This window comes from Anomaloglossus baeobatrachus, chromosome 11 (genome assembly GCF_048569485.1).
Source record: "Anomaloglossus baeobatrachus isolate aAnoBae1 chromosome 11, aAnoBae1.hap1, whole genome shotgun sequence".
Taxonomy (NCBI): Eukaryota; Metazoa; Chordata; class Amphibia; order Anura; family Aromobatidae; genus Anomaloglossus; species Anomaloglossus baeobatrachus.
Window position 1 is genome coordinate 128,541,487 of NC_134363.1, and position 20,577 is coordinate 128,562,063.

Sequence of the window (20,577 nt, forward strand, 5' to 3'; positions counted from 1 at the left end):
CTTAGGAAGCCTTTGTAGGTGTTTTGTGATAATTATTCTAATTTTATAAGATAATGACTTTTGTGTTTTCTTTGGCTGTAAGCTATAATCATCAACATTAACATAAATAAACAGTTGACATAGATCCCTCTGTGTGTAATGACTCTATATAATATATAGAAATAGATCCCTATCTGTGTAATGACTCTATATAATATATAGAAGTAGATCCCTCTGTGTGTAATGACTCTATATAATATATAGAAATAGATCCCTCTGTGTGTAATGACTCTATATACCGTAATACATAGAAATAGATCCCTTTGTGTGTAATGACTCTATAATATATAGAAATAGATCCCTCTGTGTGTAATGACTATATATAATATATAGGAATAGATCTCTCTGTGTGTAATGACTATATATAATATATAGAAATAGATCCCTCTGTGTGTAATGACTATATATAATATATAGGAATAGATCCCTTTGTGTGTAATAACTCTATATAATATATAGAAATAGATCCCTCTGTGTGTAATGACTCTATATAATATATAGGAATAGATCACTCTGTGTGTAATGACTCTATATAATATAAAGGAATAGATCACTCTGTGTGTAATGACTCTATATAATATATAGGAATAGATCCCTCTGTGTGTAATGACTCTATATAATATATAGAAATAGATCCCTCTGTGTGTAATGACTATATAATATATAGGAATAGATCCCTCTGTGTGTAATGACTATATATAATATATAGAAATAGATCCCTCTGTGTGTAATTACTCTATATAATATATAGAAATAGATCCCTCTGTGTGTAATGGCTCTATATAATATATAGAAATAGATCCCTCTGTGTGTAATGACTCTATATAATATATAGAAATAGATCCCTCTATGTGTAATGACTCTATATAATATATAGAAATAGATCCCTCTATGTGTAATGACTCTATATAATATATAGGAATAGATCACTCTGTGTGTAATGACTCTATATAATATATAGGAATAGATCACTCTGTGTGTAATGACTCTATATAATATATAGGAATAGATCCCTCTGTGTGTAATGACTCTATATAATATATAGAAATAGATCCCTCTGTGTGTAATGACTATATAATATATAGGAATAGATCCCTCTGTGTGTAATGACTATATATAATATATAGAAATAGATCCCTCTGTGTGTAATTACTCTATATAATATATAGAAATAGATCCCTCTGTGTGTAATGGCTCTATATAATATATAGAAATAGATCCCTCTGTGTGTAATGACTCTATATAATATATAGAAATAGATCCCTATATGTGTAATGACTCTAGATAAGATATGTTTTTCACTTTTTTGTATTGAATTACTGAAATAAATTAACTTTTTGATGATATTCTAATTTATTGAGATGCACTTGTATATGATGGTTCTACACTTTCTCTATATTTGCATTTCAACCATTGTCATTATCCAAAAGTTCAGTTCTCAACATCACGGCATAGAAATATTTGCTCTAAAGTTTGTTATGGCACCAAATATTAGAGGACATACTACGTGAAACATCAAGACTGGTCTATGAGCAGGTAGACTACTTACACATAGGTTTCAGCTGTCCTATTAGTTCTTCCTTTGTCCATTTTGCCCACTCCTTCTTGTCTGTGTTGATTGAACAAAGAATAGGACCACATGGCTTCCCACAATCCTCTATGGCTGGGACATTCAAGTAATGCACCAATACAATGTCAGGATTCTGCAAAAAAAAATACAGGAAAAAGAAATGTTATTTCACCATGTTCTCGCCTTGATTTTCACCGAACATCTGTAAAAGAAAAGTTAACAAACGACTAAAAAATTGTGAACTACAGTAATCACATAAACAATAATGAATGGCTAGTGATACAGTGAAAAGCTTCTTTTTTTCGTAAGTCATCCATGAAGGATAAATTGCACAAAAGATGATATGATATCTGAAACCAGTACTAAAAATATCTACCGTACTTTTGCTCCACATAGCGGGAAGTTTCTGAATGACGTCAAATACGATCAATAATCTGTTCTCAAGTGACACTAGAATCATGTTATCAGATCTGTGTGGAGCATGTGGTTGGGTCAAGAGCCTCCAAATAATACTATGTCCTTGTTCCACAGCAATTAAATCCTGGACATTTCTTGCCTTTTCATTCTGATTAGGTGGAGCATGTAAAGAGGCTGACTGGAGTTGTAGTGCGTATTGTAATGGGGTGTCACGGTACAGGTGACCGTAGGGTGGCCCTCAGATAAAAGTCCCTGTGCTGTCCCTTATCTCAGAGGTAGGCTTGATGGTAACCAGGTCTGAGCCTCCAGTGTGACCCTAACTCCTGTCCGAGCCCTGATCTTAGTCCACTTCTCCCACACCTTTGGGGCGGGCCAGAAAACACAAAGACAAAACTCCACAAAATGACACGGCCTGAGAGAATGGAAACTCGAACACAATAAACTCAAAACACACAGGAGAGACAATATGTGTACTGTGAAACAACGGAAAAAAGGGAAGGAAGTAATGCACAGCAGGGGAAGGTTCACACCACTCAGAAGCGCAACACGGATCACCATAAACAGAAAGAGCACCAAGACCGGGATCGCAGGAGCTAAAAGCTGAGGTGATCATCAGCACATACAGGAAGGGAGCCATGCCTTAAATATGGAGGAGACAGGTGCACTAGGCAATTAGCAACCTGATCTCATAGGTGCTGCTCACCAGTCTGCAGGAATTAACTCCTGCAGAGCTGAAGACTAGTGTGAACCTAAATCAGCCGACGTCCGGCTCAGGCTGAACAAACCAGAAGCCTCAGGTTGCTTGTCAGACTGTGTAGTGTGAACAATGTCCGACGACTCCGTGCCAGCAGGTGTGTGCAGAGATGAACACCGCATGACACTTATTTGAAGGGGAGGTACTCCATAAATAATAAGTTATAGGCTAATTTCTTATAATAATAATAATGGTACTTCCTATAACTATTTTGTAACAGGGTGAAAAATAATATTTTCGTTACTATTTCTAGCAAAAAATGCCAACTGCCCCCACCGTACTTTACAATAGATCAAGAAGAGCCACATCCAAAAGTTCATTGAGCGGCTTTGATTTAATGTAACTAATGAAACCAAACCTCATCATTTTCAAAATTACTTCTCTCCAAATTCTTTGCTAAAATTATAGATAATTATTACTTTCAGCTAATCCCGCAATACCCACTTATCTTAATTCCTAAATTCCAACTTTTTAACGAAAATAGTGATCTGCCACAATTACATCCCACTGACACGGGCTTCATTAGTGCAAACACCAGACTAATGTTTACTTTTCCTGAATGATTCCCTTTAATAGGCTGAAGCAATAATAATATATTTGTGGGTTTCCATGGAAACTGCAAGAGACACAATAACAAACATGCAGTTGCGATATCTATAGCCCTCGCCAGCTTATCAGTGTGCTACTATGTTACTCATTTAGAAATAAAAAGAAGAAATGCAATAATAATAATAACATGTTGGGAGAAAATATTATACAATGAGACCAGTCACATAACATAAAAATCTAACTATTATAATACTGCCCTCTATGCGCAAGAATATAACTACTATAATACTGCCCTCTATGTGCAAGAATATAACTACTATAATACTGCCCTCTATGTACAAGAATATAACTACTATAATACTGCCCCTATGTACAAGAATATAACTACTATAATACTGACCCCTATGTACAAGAATATAATCACTGTAATACTGCCCCATGTACAAGAATATAACTACTATAATACTGCTCCTGTGCACAAGAATATAACTACTATAATACTGCCCCTATGTAAAAGAATATAACTATTATAATACTGCTCCTATGTACAAGAATATAACTACTATAATACTGCTTGTATGTACAAGAATATAACTACTATAATACTGCCCTCTATGTACAAGAATATAACTACTATAATACTGCCCCTATGTACAAGAATATAACTACGATAATACTGCTCCTATGTACAAGAATATAACTACTATAATACTGCTCGTATGTACAAGAATATAACTACTATAATACTGCCCCCATGTACAAGAATATAACTACTATAATACTGCCTCCTATGTACAAGAATATAACTACTATAATACTGCCCCTATGTACAAGAATATAACTACTATAATACTGCCCCCATGTACAAGAATATAACTACTATAATGCTGCCCCTATGTACAAGAATATAACTACTATAATACTGCTTCTATGTACAAGAATATAACTACTATAATACTGCCCCTATGTACAAGAATATAACTACTATAATGCTACCCCTATATACAAGAACATAACTACTATAATACTGCCCCTATGTACAAGAATATAACTACCATAATACTGCCCCATGTACAAGAATATAACTACTATAATACTGCCCCATGTACAAGAATATACGGTAGCTACTATAATACTACCCCTATGTACAAGAATATAACTACTATAATACAGCCCCTATGTACAAGAAAATAACTACTATAATACTGCTCCTATGTACAAGAATATAACTACTATAATACTGCCCCTATGTACAAGAATAAACAAATATAATACAGCCCCTATGTACAAGAATATAACTACTATAATACTGCTCCTATGTACAAGAATATAACTACTATAATACTGCCCCTATGTACAAGAATAAACAAATATAATACAGCCCCTATAGGTAAGATAATATATCTAGTAAAATATTGCCTTGCACTGAATGATTCTTTGAAGAATATTCATGTCTGATTTGATTTTGTTGATGTCTGCTCTTTTTATACATGAGAACTCTTCAACCATAATTTTAGCTTTATTTAAGAACTGCAGTATACATGTCACTGTACTTACAATCTGACATTCTTTTCACCAGATGTTGTATTTTAAGACATTTTGACCTAAAAAGCTCATTGAGGACTGGATGATCCTGTTATGCTCGGAGTGTATTTACTTCTCTCAGTTCACATTTAGTGACACTTGATAGCCGAGTTTCCGGGAATACATTAGACTGGAAAGAGGTTTTTTTTTAACATGTTGTTTAAATTGTTTGGCCACCAAAATGCTCGAGGCGCCAGTGCCATTAGATTAAATGTTAATATTGGAACTTTCCTGATCTGTATGTCCACATCATCCATTCCTTACATATTTACAACATGTTTGAATGCTACATCTTGTTCTCAGAGCTGGTAAAGATAGAGAAGATATGTTTGGATTACTGCCCTTTTTTCCTTTGATCTAATTTTCCATCCATTCATTCATCCACTCACCCATCCATCCATCCATCCATCCACCCACCCACCCATCCATCCATCCATCCATCCATCCATCCATCTACCCACCCATCCATCCATCCATCCACTCACCCATCCATCCACCCACCCATCCATCCATCCATCCATCCATCCACCCCCCCATCCATCCATCCATCCATCCATCCATCTACCCACCCATCCATCCATCCACTTACCCATCCATCCATTCATCCATCCATCCATGCATCCATCCATCCATCCATTCATCCATCCAAGCATCCATCCATCCCCATCCATCCATCCACCCACCCACCCATCCATCCATTCACCCACCCACCCATCCACCTACCCATCCATCCATCCATCCATCCACCCACCCATCCACCTACCCATCCATCCATCCATCCAAAAATCCACCCATCCATCCATCCATCCATTCACCCACCCACCTATCCATCCATCCATCCATGCATCCATCCACCCATCCATCCATCCACCCATCCATTCACCCACCCACCTATCCATCCATCCATCCATTCACCCACCCACCTATCCATCCATCCATCCATCCACCCATCCATCCATCCACCCATCCATTCACCCACCCACCTATCCATCCACCCATCCATCCACCCATCCATTCACCCACCCACCTATCCATCCATCCATCCATCCATCCATCCATCCATTCACCCACCCACCTATCCATCCATCCATACATCCCCATTTCTCTACCCCTCTATTTTGAATGAAATTCTGATGTTATTACTTTACAATGAAGAACTGTAAATTATAAAGCCAGCAAGTGTATCCTTGATTCAATAACCCATAAACAATTGGGCAGGTAAAAACTTGGAGACTACACAACAGATGTTTCTCACGTTGGTGATAAATAGGGATGATCGAATCCACAAATATTCGGCTTCGCGAATATCCGAGGAATAGGTCGCCGCTATGTGAATATTCAATGCGCAATGTAAGTCTATGGGAAGCCCTAATAGTTCCAAATAGTTGTTATTCGGGTTTCCCATAGACTCAGGGGCACTTTGCACACTGCGACATCGCAGGTGCGATGTCGGTGGGGTCAAATTGAAAATGACGCACTTCCGGCATCGCATGCGACATCGCAGTGTGTAAAGGCTGGATGATACGATTAACGAGCGCAAAAGCGTCGTAATCGTATCATCGGTGCAGCGTCGGCGTAATCCATGATTACGCTGACGCGACGGTCCGATGTTGTTCCTCGCTCCTGCGGCAGCACACATCGTTGTGTGTGAAGTCGCAGGAGCGAGGAACGTCTCCTACCGGCCTCACTGCGGCTTCCGTAGGATATGCGGAAGGAAGGAGGTGGGCAGGATGTTTACATCCTGCTCATCTCCGCCCCTCCGCTCTGATTGGCCGCCAGCCGTGTGACGTCGCAGTGACGCCGCACGACCCGCCCCCTTAACAAGGAGGCGGGTCGCCGGCCACAGGGACGTCGCACGGCAGGTGAGTGTGTGTGTGAAGCTGGCGTAGCGATAACTTTCGCTACGCCAGCTATCACCACATATCGCTGCTGCGACGGGGGCGGGCACTATCGCACTCGGCATCGCAGCATCGGGCTGCGATGTCGCAGTGTGCAAAGTGCCCCTTACATTGCGCATCAAATATTTGCGAATAGTCAAATTACGGCGACCTATTTGGCAAATATTTGCGATGTCGAATAATTGAGGAATTCGATCATCCCTAATTTTCATACATTCTTCCTTGGACAAGTTTTTCAGTTCTGTGAGATTTCTGGGTCGTCTTGCATGCACTGCTTTTCCTTGGAGACGTCTTCCAGTTCTGTGACATTCCGAGCTTCTCTTGCATGTGCTGCTCTTCCTTGGAAAATTCTTCCAGTTCTGTGAGATTCCTGGCTCGTCTTGCATGCAGTGCTTTTCCTTGGAGACATCTTCCAGTTCTGTGAGATTCCTGGCTCATCTTGTATGCACTGCTTTTCCTTGGAGACGTCTTCCAGTTCTGCGAAATTCCTGGCTCGTCTTGCATGCACAGCTCTTCCTTAGAGACATCTTCCAGTTCTGTGAGATTCCTGGCTCGTACACTGCTCTTTTGAGGTCTAGCCACAGATTTGCACTGATGTTCAGATCAGTGGACTGTGAGGACCATTGTAAAACCTTTGGCTTGCACCTTTTGAGGTCACCTTTTGTGGATTTTGCCATGTGCTTAGGATCATTATCCATTTGTAGAAGCCATCCTTTTTTCAACTTCAGCTTTTTTACAGACTGTGTTATGTTTTCATCAATAATCTGTTCAAATTTCATTGAATCCATTCTTTCTTCTACCCGTGAAATGTTCCCCGTGCCATTGGCTGCTACACAACCCCAAAGCATGATTGATCCACCCCCATGCTTAATGGTTGGTGAGATATTCTTTTCCTGAAATTATGTGTCCTTTTTTCCCCACACATACCTTTGATAATTGTGGCCAAAGATTCTATTTTTACCTCATCGGTCCATAGGATGATTCCAAAATGTATCACCCTTGTTTAGATGTTTTTGTATACTTTTGAAGTTGAGTTTTATGGTGAAGACACAGGAGAGGTTTTCTTCTGATGACTCTTCCATGAAGACCATATTTGTGTAAGTGCCTATGAACAGTAAAATAATGTACAACAGCTCCAGTCTGCTAAGTCTTCCTGAAGATCTTTTGCAGTTAAGTGGTGGTCGTGATTTGCCTCTCTAGCAATCCTACGAGCAGCTCTCACAGAAATTTTGCTTGGTTTTCCAGACCTTATCTTGATCTCCACTGTTCCTGTGAGCTGCCATTTGTTAAATATATTTTGGTAATAGCGCTAAAAAACAGAAGCGCTGATATTGTTTTACCAGATAAGTACAGGTTAGTATATAGATAAATACACTCACCAAAAATGGTTGTGAAGGGTCACAACCACCGTAGATAGCATAGGATAATGGCGGCTGCCGCGGCCCCACGTGAGGAAGTCTTCAATGTAGGAGGAGAAAAAGGGGTTAAACCCACGCAATCCGCCAAATAAGATGTAGAGATGTTGATAGTTTAATCACTCTTTTATTCCATAGGTCTACGCGTTTCAAGGTGCAGGGACCTCTTCCTCAGGACCAGAAAATCAACATGTTGATTTTCTGGTCCTGAGGAAGAGGTCCCTGCACCTTGAAACGCGTAGACCTATGGAATAAAAGAGTGATTAAACTATCAACATCTCTACATCTTATTTGGCGGATTGCGCGGGTTTAACCCCTTTTTCTCCTCCTACACTGAAGACTTAATTATATTTTGAACTGAGGAAAGGGAAACTTGTAAACGCTTTACTATCTTCTTATAGCCTTCACCTGCTTTGTGGTCCTCCACCTTTTTCATTTTCAGAGTGCTAGGCAGCTGCTTAGAAGAACCCATGGCTGCTGTTTTTTGGCATAAGGTTAGAGGAGGCTGGGATTTTATAAATTTGTGAAATTTGCATCACCTGGCCTTTCCTAATGATGATAGTGAACAAGCCATAACCCTAATTGGCTAATTAAGGTCTGAAACCTTGGTCAAAGCTATCTAAGCACACAGAGCTTCAAGGATGTCCAAAATGTTGAATCGGACCCTTTTCCTTTTTGTAAATTTGAAAATGGAAAAGATGAAAAAATATACATATAACTATATATATATATATATATATATATATATATATATATACATATATATATATATATTTAAATATATATATATATATGAATGTATATATATATATAAATATATATATATATATATATATATATATATATATATATATATATATTGCTCAAAAAATAAAGGGAACTATAAAATATCATTTTGTTGTTTAAGTGTTCCCTTTATTTTTTTGAGCAGTATATATATATATATATATATATATATATATATATATATATATACGCAGTATATGAATAAAATAGGAATGGAACCAGCAAACACTCGGGAAGTCCAGATAGCAATAAAAAATGTTGGCAAATTTATTGAAAAAAAGTTAAAAATGTACAGAGCTGGAGACAATTAATATACGCAGGACACACACAACCGCGGACAACGCGTTTCGGCAGTGTAAACCGCCTATCTCATGGTACAGTATATGTATATACACACAATATTATTTTTGCCTAAAATACAAAGGAAATGTGTAATCTTTAACTTTTGGCCTTCTAGAGATCATTTATCCTTCAGCTTGCTTAACTGTGCACAATAACAGTAATTTTGACCAGGGGTGACTAAACTTATACAATCCACTGTATATACAAAAAATCATTATTTGTGTAATTATTATTATTTTTGATATTATTATTACTCCTACTACTTCTAATAATAGTAAAATGATGGTATGTCCCCTTTAAACAAATTATAGACTTGCAGATTATATAGTCCTCTTAAAATGGTAAAAAATCTGTTTCAGAGAAGAAAACCCTTATTATATACTTTAACCCTAAGCAGAATGTTCGCACGATTACACGTCAATCTCCAAAGTGACATCTCTGCAAATGGCTGCTATTTGAAGTACTGGATGGTACATTACCGCAAGAAATGTGTTCTGTAATCAGTTAAGGCGTTTTGATTCATTGTTATTTCCTAAGGCAGCACAAAGTCATGTCGCTTATTCTCCACCGGTAAGAATAGTGCCTTCTTTATATAAATGGCAAGTAGATAGAATACTTCTAAGAGCACGGTTATATCTTTAATGCTGAAATGGCATAGTGAACAGCAACAGATTTACTATATAGACTTGTATCTCAACATCATATATTATAATATTATGAGCACTTGGGTCCTTCAAGATGTAAAGGAATCTCACACTTTGCAGTCTTTTTTTTGTTAGTTGGGTCCCCAGGCAATAAATGATCACAGATCCTCAATCTCTCAAAAATCACTTGTATTCTGTTGGGAAAACCCACAGCAGGTGTTTCGCTATCACTACAGTGCCCCCACAGGCCAAATGAAGAATTACACAGCCGATTGAAAGCAATGAGCTGCTCATCAAAAAGATGGACATGCCGGGTCCCCAGGGAGTGAAATGCATATTATAATAGCTCTGTACTCTAATAGATGAGGGTCCTGATTGAAGGAACCCCCCACTCCCATTGACATAGAATGCCCTTACAGGATATTTAAAACTTCATGTTTTAAATTTGACAACTCCTTCCATGGAAAACAAAAGTGCTAAATGAGGAGAAAACAAGCGCAATAGGGTCTAATGTGTGATACAAGGTGAAACTTATGATACGGTTTTGCTCACTTGGAGGGGTTTGTGTCAGACACAACCACTGAAAAAATCCTTGGATGGACAGCTGCTGCAGCTCTGCATATCGAAGATACTTCAATTAGGGGCGTGGAAAGGGTTAAAAGACGCGCTGCTGTGCATAGAAAGTGAATTCTGAATCTTTGATGTGTGACTTTATTCAACGCATTTCGGAGTAATTCTCCCTTATCAGGATCATCACATTTCATGTCCCCATCCTAGGTCTCTTACGGGTATATATCCCCATCCTGGTATACATGTCCTTATCCTAGGCCCTTTACTGGTATGTATGCCCTCATCCTGGGCTGCTTCGTGGTAAATATGTCCCCACATCGTGGACCCATCCTGATCTATATATCCCCCATCCTAGGCCTCATCCTGGTATATTTGTTCCCATCCTGGTTTATATGACATTATCCTAAGCCCCTTTCTGATATATATGTCCCCATTCTGGTATATATATCCTTATCGTAGGCCCCTTCCCCTGGGCCCCTTCCTGGTATATACTGTATGTCCCAATCTTAGGCCCCTTCCTGGTATATATTTCCCTATCCTGGTATACATGTCCTTATCCTAGGTCCCCTTCCTGGTATATATTTCCCTATCCTGGTATACATGTCCTTATCCTAGGCCCCTTCCTGGTATATATGCCCCCATCCTGGTATACATGTCCTTATCTTAGGCCCGCCCCTTCCTGGTATATATGTCCCCATCTGGCCCCCCTTCCTGGTATATTTGTCACCATCCTCGTATACATGTCCTTATCCTGGGCCCCTTCCTGGTATACATGTCTCCCTTTCTGCTATACATGTCCCCATCCTGGTATACACATTCCCCTCCTGGTTTACATGTTCCTATTCTGGTAAATATGTGTATATGTATCTGTTCTGGCTCTAGCACAAGAAAAATAACTCTGTTGTACTCCTCCTCCCCGGTACACACATTGCACTGCATCCTCCTCTGTAGCCAGCGCATAGTGGCCGGCAGCTGTCACAGCTGTCATTGGCATCTGTACTACAGCAACACATGATGTCACTGTCATGCACTGCCTTTAGTCACGGGGATGCCGATGTCAGCTGCCGGCCACTGTTTGATGTGCCATTAGATGTGCCAATCCTGGTACTTATCCTGGCTCTTCCTGATTGCCCTAGTACCATGGCAAAAAAAAGTAACAGGAAGAGTCAGAATATTGGTTGGCACTATTGATGAGTGAGCACTAAAATGCTCGAGTGCTCAGTACTCTAATCCCGCTGGTCAGACACTCGGACGGGCTTGACTCCATTAACGAGTATAATGGAAATCAATAGGAAACTTGAGTATTTTTCCAGAGGATCACAGGAAATATCAGCCCCCAGCTATCTGCTTTGACTGGTTATAAAAACTGGGGGGGACCCACATTATTTTTTTTCAATTATGTATTTATTTAGTTCCCAGCAGAAACTTGGGAGTCAGAGATTGGGGGCTGTAGTTTACCAAGAGCGGAAGACCTGCCGAATAGAGGCCAATATCAGATTTCTATATAATATTGCCTTTTTTTCCCTATAACCAAATTTATTTATAAGAAATTTCCAAGCCATGTAAAATATCTTTGAAATGTCAGGTCGTGATTTACCTGACTCGTACAGTAACTGCGGCCAATATTACAGTCAATCAGATGTCCTCTTAGGAAAGTCTACAAATGATTTGGTCACAATTGACCTTCATTAGTCAAAAACAGCCTTTTACTGATGTAACATTCCAATAAAATATTTCATTAGCTGCTATTTTCGCTACTTAATGACACTGACTGGGTGCAGAAATATAGATGTTTCTTTTCAATAGCTAGTCATTTGAGAAATCAGTTCTTACCAAATAATTGAATCTCCCCTGCTACAGAATTGTTACAGCTGAATGGGAAAAGAAGACAACAATTGTGCACAAAAGTTCATCCAAAATGTTGCAAAACAGAGATCCTGCCATGACAAACAGCCCCGATCCGGCCCTCAGTGGCAAAACCAGGCACTTTAGGGGGGCCTGTACTCTTTTTGCTCTTGGTAGTAGATGGACTTGCCCCTGTACTGGTTATGTTATGTATGCTATGTGATATACCAATTGTATTATATATGTTAATATGTGAATGCTGCTAGCTGGGTGCAGGTTCCAGATGTAACAGAGTCGGGACTATTACCAGAGTGTGCCACCTAGTGGCTGGGTTGAGATCGCAGCAGAGTAGGAAAGGATAGAGTTAAGAGGGGAGTGCAGTGCTGGCTCCAGGATTTCGTAGGCCTTGGACGAATGAGTCCCATTAGGCCCCTTTAGCACATACCACAATGCATAATTATAATATATAGAAGTTGCAGGCTGAATATATATATAAATATAGATAAAGATATAGATATAAGATATAGATATAGCAAAACTCTCTCAAACCAAGTTACTCTTAAACCAAGGTTCCACTGTATATATATATATATATATATATATATATATATATGTGTGTGTGTGTATGTGCATATATATACAGTATATATAGTTAAAACAATCCCTGTAAATATAATCCCCCCTTATGCACTCTCTCTACCCCCATGCACTCTCTCTTCTCCGCCCTATGCGGTCTGTCCCCCATGTGCTCTTTCTTCTCCCCCATGTGCAGTCTCTTCCCCACGCTCTCTCTCTTCTCCCCCATGTGCTCTCTCTTCTCCCCCTGTGCGGTCTCTCTCCCGTGTGCCCACTGAGACTCTTTCGCCTGGGGCCCATGAAAACCTGAAGCTGGCCCTGACCCGGGCCCCATAAATCATCAGAAAGGATGATGCACGGTCTGATGGAGCGCTATGGAGGCCACAGGGATGTAAAAGTTCAATGGTTTTTATTAATTTACATAAACCACAACGCGTTTCGATATAGGCCAATATCTTCATCAGGTGAACCACCTTACATCCCTGTGGCCTCCAGAGCGCTCCATCAGACCGTGCATCATCCTTTCTGATAGCTATCTTCTCCTTTGGGGCCTCACGGCAAGAGCTGCTTAGACCGAGGCTAAACTCGCAACCAGGAACACTGATACCCAGTGACTCCTCCGGACCGGCCGCACGGGAGGTTTTCCTCTTGGAAGGCTTCCCTGTAGAAACTCTCCAGCTGCAGGAGACCTCGACCCTGCCTGGCACGGCAGTAGTGGCTAACCTCCTGGAAGAATCTCCTGGATTCAGTCCCTGACAGCGCAAGTATGTAATACTCATGCGTTTTACCGGGGTTGTGCGAGGGCTGCACAACCTTATCAGGTGAGCAAATTTCAGTTATTTGTTCTCACCGCTTACATTGTGACCCTACAAATGCGCTCCTTGTTTTAATTTTATCTATACATATAGATACGCTGGGAACACCGTTGGGCGGGCAAGCAGCGCTGACGGTGTCCTCAACAGCGAGTGGGCCCCCCGTTTGTCCAGGGCCCCGGCTCTTGCCTGGGTGCGCCGGGTGGTGACAATGGCCCTGGGGGAGTGGCAGATGTGGAAAAGAGGCACAGACCCTGGAGCTTGAGGGCAAGGTCCAAAATAGTGGTGGGTGGGACAAGCCAAGGAACAATACCCCACACTAAGAGAAAAAAAGGAAAAGGAGGCCATGTCTGTCATGACAGTGTGAAGAAATAAAGTGAACGTTTCTGGTTGGCTAAGTGAGCTACAGTCTTTTGTGTTACTAACTGTCTATGACGACTGCCAGTGGGGCGATGGACACCAGCATGAAGGAACCAGTATGTGTCATGCACCCCACACGAAGTCACATCCAAGCTGGACCCCTCCTTCTTCTTTGCCATGCAGTCTGCTCTCTTTTAATGTCTTCAGATTATGGTAATGTTCATGGCGCCTCTTAGTGGCTCCATTGGGACTTATGTCTGAAGTCTTGAAAAATAGGATTAGGATGTTTATGCTGACACCATTTGCACCATTACAGTCAATCGCCTTGTCATAATTCCATTTTCCAATGCTTCAAAAGTCATCACCAATGGAGCTAATGACGCAAGGGCGAAACTCAATGTGAACAAGCCTAAGGGGTACTTTACACACTGCAACATTGCATCCGGAATATCGTCAAGGTCACGTTGTTAGTGATGCACATCTGGCGCCAGTAACGACATTGCAACGTGTAAATCCTAGATGCGCCGATAAACGATCGCAAAAGCGTCGAAAATCGGTGATCTGTGTCGGACATTTTCATAATGTCGGGTCGACCGCAGGTACGATGTAGTTTGTTGTTCCTGCAGGTCCACACATCGCTGTGTGTAAACCCGTAGGAGCGACAAACATCTTCTTACATGCGTCCCGCCGGCAATGCGGAAGGGAGAAGGTGGACGGGATGTTACGTCCCACTCATCTCCGCCCCTCCGCTTCTATTGGCCGGCCGATTAGTGACATCGCGGTGACGTTGCTGTGATGCTGAACGTGTCTCCCCCTTGAAGGCGGGATATTTCGACAGTCACAGCGACGTCTCCGAGCAGGTATGTGCGTGTGAGCAGGGTAGTAACGACCGCGGTCGCAACAGTCGTCACTGTGACCGGGCCCGGGCAGGTTTGGGGCCCGCGGCCGGCGCCCGCCGTTCAGAGAAACAGCCGGCTCCTCTCAGCTGTTACTTTACTTTCAAACAGTAGTGCAGCTACCGGGGGAGGAAGGGGCCCGTGCTCAGAGGATGCCCAACCGGAGCTGCGCTACTGTTAACTATATCGGCGCATACAGCGCGCCGATGTAGTTAACCTCTGCGGTAGTGCTGGGAAATATGATTTCCCTGCACTGCTGCATGAGCGCACACGCAGGACATCAGAGTCCCAGCGTGGTGACGTCACAGCAAAGCGCCGGGACTTTGATATCTTGCGCGCGCGATGAGACTGCTCTGATCCGTCGGCACTGGGGCCACCAGGAGAACCCTGAAGCAGGTGAGTTTGAAGGCTTTATTTGTTCAATGCAGTATGGGGACATATCTCTATATATATATATATATATATATATATATATATAGTAGCGTAGGGGCCAGCCTGTATAAAATCCCAGATATACACACACTAGGCTGGGATAATATATATATATATATATATATATATATATATATATATATATATATACATAATTAGGATAAGCCCACACCCTGGGGGACAAATATATGTCACAATAGGGCCCAGTCTGGGAGACAAATATATATATTTGTCTTCCAGACTGGGCCCTATTGGGACATATATTTATCACCCAGGGTGTGGGCCTATCCTGGTGTGTGTATATATGTATACATATTATATATATATATATATATATATATATATATATATACACATATATATTTTATCCCAGCCTAGCGTGTGTGTATGCACTGGATGTATATATATATATATATATATATATATATATATATATAAAGCTGAGTGGAGGATACCGGGCACCGCTGATCCCTGTATGGCTGACAAAGCTGTGCTTTCAGGCAGGTGGAGACCTGGGTGCGTGTCCCAAAGCAAAGGCGATACAAGATCCACAATGAAGAGATGAAAGGTCGCACTCCAAAGGTCGAATAAAATATTTTTCTTTTTATTCCACGATCACATCAGGGGTACAGGTAGTGAGGGAGGATGAGGGTGTGCCACGTCGGACGTGGCACACCCTCATCCTCCCTCACTACCTGTACCCCTGATGTGATCGTGGAATAAAAAGAAAAATATTTTATTCGACCTTTGGAGTGCGACCTTTCATCTCTTCATTGTGGATCATATATATATATATATATATATATATATATAATATATATCTTAGAACTCTACTGACCAACAACCGGAGAGGAGCCCAGGTCTAAATTTCGCACCGGGGCCCATCGCACTCTAGTTACGCCACTGCGTGTGACACTGCTGTAGTGATAATGTTCCCTACGGCAGCAATCACCACATATCGCATGTGTGACGGGGGCGGGTACTATCGCGCTCGGCATCGCTAGCCGATGCTAGTGATGTTGCAACGTGCAAAGTACCCCTAACTCTTCTAGAAGTTCACCATTGTGTTCTTCCTATATGGCTGAAGGTCTGTAGAGTAGACATGACCCCATAGTTAAAATCCTATAGTATTCTCTGATTATAGCTCATGCTACCATACCATTTGGTCCCAGAGGCAAATATACCATTGGTGCAATCTGTCCAGCCATATAGGGGCCCACTACCAACATCGAGGCAGATGATATTGGGCTTTAAGATGAGATATTGGACTGAAAAGGGACCATGTATTATTTTTGCACAGGGGCCCTCTTCTGTCTTTGTCAGCTCCTGAGTGGTCCTTGCACAAGACCATTTTAAGGGCCCTTTGTAGTTCAGTAATGTCTGGGAACAAGGTTGGTTACTGCTTTGGAAGTGAAAGTTTTATGGGTATGTCAAATGTGACAGACAGTCATGTGGTTTCTGGCCATAGAAGGTCACATCTTTTGGCTGTGCAGAATGCTCCCTGTCTTTCCATTGTTCCTGCTGTCAGTATTGATTGGTATAGGTAGCTTTCCTGCTGGATTCATTTTTCTCCCTTTTGGACCCAGCAGGAGCTCACCTTCCACCCAGCTGCTGATCATCAGTATTCTCTTGGTATTTAAATACCTCGTCCTTCCTTTGGACTGGTGCTGGTGATATTTTCAGTTTATTCAAGCCTTAGTTGCAACCATGTGGCTTGTACTTCTCTGTGATGAAACCTTTGCTGAACTTCTACCTGAGTCATTTAATGATAAGTAGTTCATGCTTTTCCCGTGTGTCCTCCTTGTGTCTTCTATAGTATTTAGTGGGGTTGATGAACTGCTCATCCCATCCGTTCCCTATTTAGGGCCCACCACTAGGAATAGTATAGTATTCATTCATTCATTCATTCATTCATTCATTCATTCATTCAAGCTCTGGTTGCAAGCAGGTGGCTTCTAGTCTTCTGTAGTATCGTTACTGTACCTTGATGAACTCCTGACTGTGTCATCTGTCAATAAGTAGTTCATGCTTTTTCCCCCATGTGTTCCCCTTGTGTCTTCCTTTAGCATTTTGTTGGGTTGACAAAGAGCATATCCCATCCGTTCCCTATTTATGGTCCAGCACTAGGGATACCTAGGGTCAGGTATCCGGCTCGGCACATAGCTGCAGAACCTATCTAGGGTGGTGAGGGACCCCAGGGACCAGCGGTAGGTTGGTTCAGGGGTCACCATCCTCCCTTTCCCTAGACACAGAGTTTCCCTTCCCTATCGCTGTGTGCTTGGTACTTCCCTGTACCTAGCGTAACAGGAAGCGGCCCTGGTGTACCCTCCCATCTTGGGAATATACTAGAGAATGGTGGAAAGACCTTATGCCCATTTGCCCCATTGATGACCTAAGTTAGGTTTCCTCACATACACTGAATTCCCCCCAGAGTAATCTCAATATACTTCACCAAGAGCCATTGGAAGAGCCTGATAATGCTATAAACATCACTGACAACTCTTGACAATCCGCTTGTTGTGTCATTAGAGGTTGTCACCAAGACGGAGATGCCCGTGGTCTCATCCGTGTAGCCATCAGTCTACTGACCCCGAGCAGCAGTATCAGGTGGCGGAGATCCTGACAGATGGGCACAAAGTGTTCTTCTTTGGTTAGATAGAAGTGTTCTTGGCAAATAAAATTCCCGCTGACCTTTATGAATCCCTTTATGTCGTTTACCGCTGCTCTGTAATAATTAGTCATCTGCAGATTGGAAATTCTCCTGTTACAAATAATTGCTCAGGTAGTCGGCCGCCTGATCAAAGCACTTAGCTGTATACATAGCCAAAAAGCGTGAAAGCAGCGAGGACTGTCAGCTCATCGGGCTTGATGATATCGCTATAGGACGGCCGTGTCAATAGGAACGTGGAGGGAAATGGCTGTAATTATATGGCAGCACATTCACAGATCAAAGCTCTTCGCAGGAAAGATCAATTTGTTTGATCAGTTCGCAGGCACCTGCTGGGCCGCATTGCTGTAATATGCAGGCGCCCTCCGAGCCCGCTGAGAAATGCCACTGAGTGACTTCACAGATAAAACCTACTCCAAAAAGGAGGATAACCGGGCGAGATTCAGCATCATTGCTCAGATTACCAGCCTATGCAATTCATTGCTAGTCACTGACAGCAAGCAGAGGCTTTGGATTTGGTGTAAAAAAACCACAGTAGCAGAAATCTACTTATTGTCAGTGAATAGTAATATTCCTGTTTATATTAATGGACTGAAAACCTACACAGCTGAGGGTTTGTTCCAATGTCTCAATCCAGGTTATACAACAGCATCACTGTGTCCTGAATGGAAGCTGCTACAGGCTGATACAATGTAACAAATAGCAGCTTTGGCAGATACAGGTAGGATAGATTTCCAGTGTCTATCTATGACCTTTACTTTTTTAACCTCAATGGATCATAGAGACTTTACATTAGGATCAGACTATGTCTGAGTTCACATGTCCAGTAATCATCCGTTAGGCCTAAGCCACACGGCGAGAAAATCGGATAAAACATTGCATTCCACTCGGACCAATATTAGCCTATGTGCCAGGAGTCGACCCATGAGCGATTATTTTCTCAGTCCTAATCGGACCAAGAAAACAATTGCAGAATGCTGCGGGTGCAATGCGATCCTTGTTTCTCTTGCACCCATTTAAGTCTATGGGGCGAGAGAAAAATTGCATTACACTCGCATTACACCGGTGTACCGCGAGTGTAGAGCGAGAATGGCAATAGCCAGCAACGGAGGAGAGAGGGAGATAAATCCCTCCCACTCCTCTGCAGCGCCGGCCCTCCCCTCCTCAGAGCCAGCCTTCCCCTCCTCAGCGCCGGCCCTCTCCTCCTCAGCGCTGGCCCTCTCCTCCTCAGAGCCGGCCCTCCCCTCCTCAGCGCTGGCCCACCCCTTCTCAGTGCCGGTCCCCCCCTCCTCAGCGCCGGCCCGCACCTCCTCAGCACTGGCCCTCCCCTCCTCAGCGCTGGGTCGCCCCTCCTCAGCGCCAGCCCGCACCTCCTCAGTGCTGGCCCTCCCCTCCTCAGCGCCGGCCCGCACCTCCTCAGCGCTGACCCTCCCCTCCTTAGCGCCGGCCCGCACCTCCTCAGCGCTGGCCCTCCCCTCCTCAGCGCTGGGTCATCCCTCCTCAGCGCTGGCCCTCCCCTCCTCAGCGCCGGCCCTCCCCTTCTCAGCGCTGGCCCTCCCCTCCTCAACACCGACTCCCCCCACAGCTGTGGTCCGCTCGCAAGATCGGACCTCAGTCGCAATGACACTCGGCACCCGTTGTGCTGCCAGCATAAGCTGAGTATCATGCAAGGATCGCAGTAGTCACCGTGTGGCCCTGGCCTTAGAATGGATCTGTTGGCAAAAAAGTTCTTTAAACACAACTTTTTCGTTTGTTTTGAACATACTGATTTATGCAGGATCCTTTTTTTTTAACATTGGAGTCTATGGAGAACGGATCCATTTACAGATTGCCTTTATCTTTCATTTGAACCTTATCCAGTAAGCAAAAAACGGATCTGTTACAAATGCAAGAAAAACGGATGACTAAATAGCGATCAGGTGATAGATCCGTTGACCGTACACTCCAATTTAAAAAAAAATGGATCCAACAAAAATCTATTTTTTTCAGTTTTGTAGAACTTTTTTGACAACGGGATCGCTGCTGGATCTGTTTTAACAGATGATTACTGGACATGTGAACTCAGCCTTAGTTGTAGTCTGTCCTGTAATCATCCGTTAGAGCGGATCCTGCAGAAATCCATTGCCAAAATGATCTCTGTTGGATCCGTTTTTGTTTTTTTTTTTAACATAGGGGTCTATGGAGAATGGATCCGTTAACGGATTGCTATTTATCTTCCATTTTGAAACTGATCATGTAAGAAAAAAACTGATCCATTACAAATGTAAGAAAAACGGGATGAATAAATAGCAATCCTTTACATAGTTACATAGGTTGAAAAAAGACCTAGGTCCATCTAGTTCACCCTTCCTCCACCAATTATATATTTTGTCACTAAGTCATTTATAACCCACAATGTTGTGTTTACTGAGGAAATCTTG

At 42.2% G+C, this 20,577-nt stretch overlaps 1 protein-coding gene across 5 annotated transcripts in view; it reads right to left on the minus strand.

The window, feature by feature from the left end:
- CAMTA1 (calmodulin binding transcription activator 1) overlaps positions 1-20,577 on the minus strand; it is a 2,097,701-nt gene that overhangs the window by 464,092 nt on the left and 1,613,032 nt on the right. For all 5 annotated transcript variants that reach the window (XM_075328219.1, XM_075328220.1, XM_075328218.1 and 2 more), the window contains exon 6: positions 1,589-1,742. In XM_075328219.1, coding sequence (XP_075184334.1) covers positions 1,589-1,742 — 154 coding nt within the window. The remainder of the gene's footprint in view (positions 1-1,588; positions 1,743-20,577) is intronic.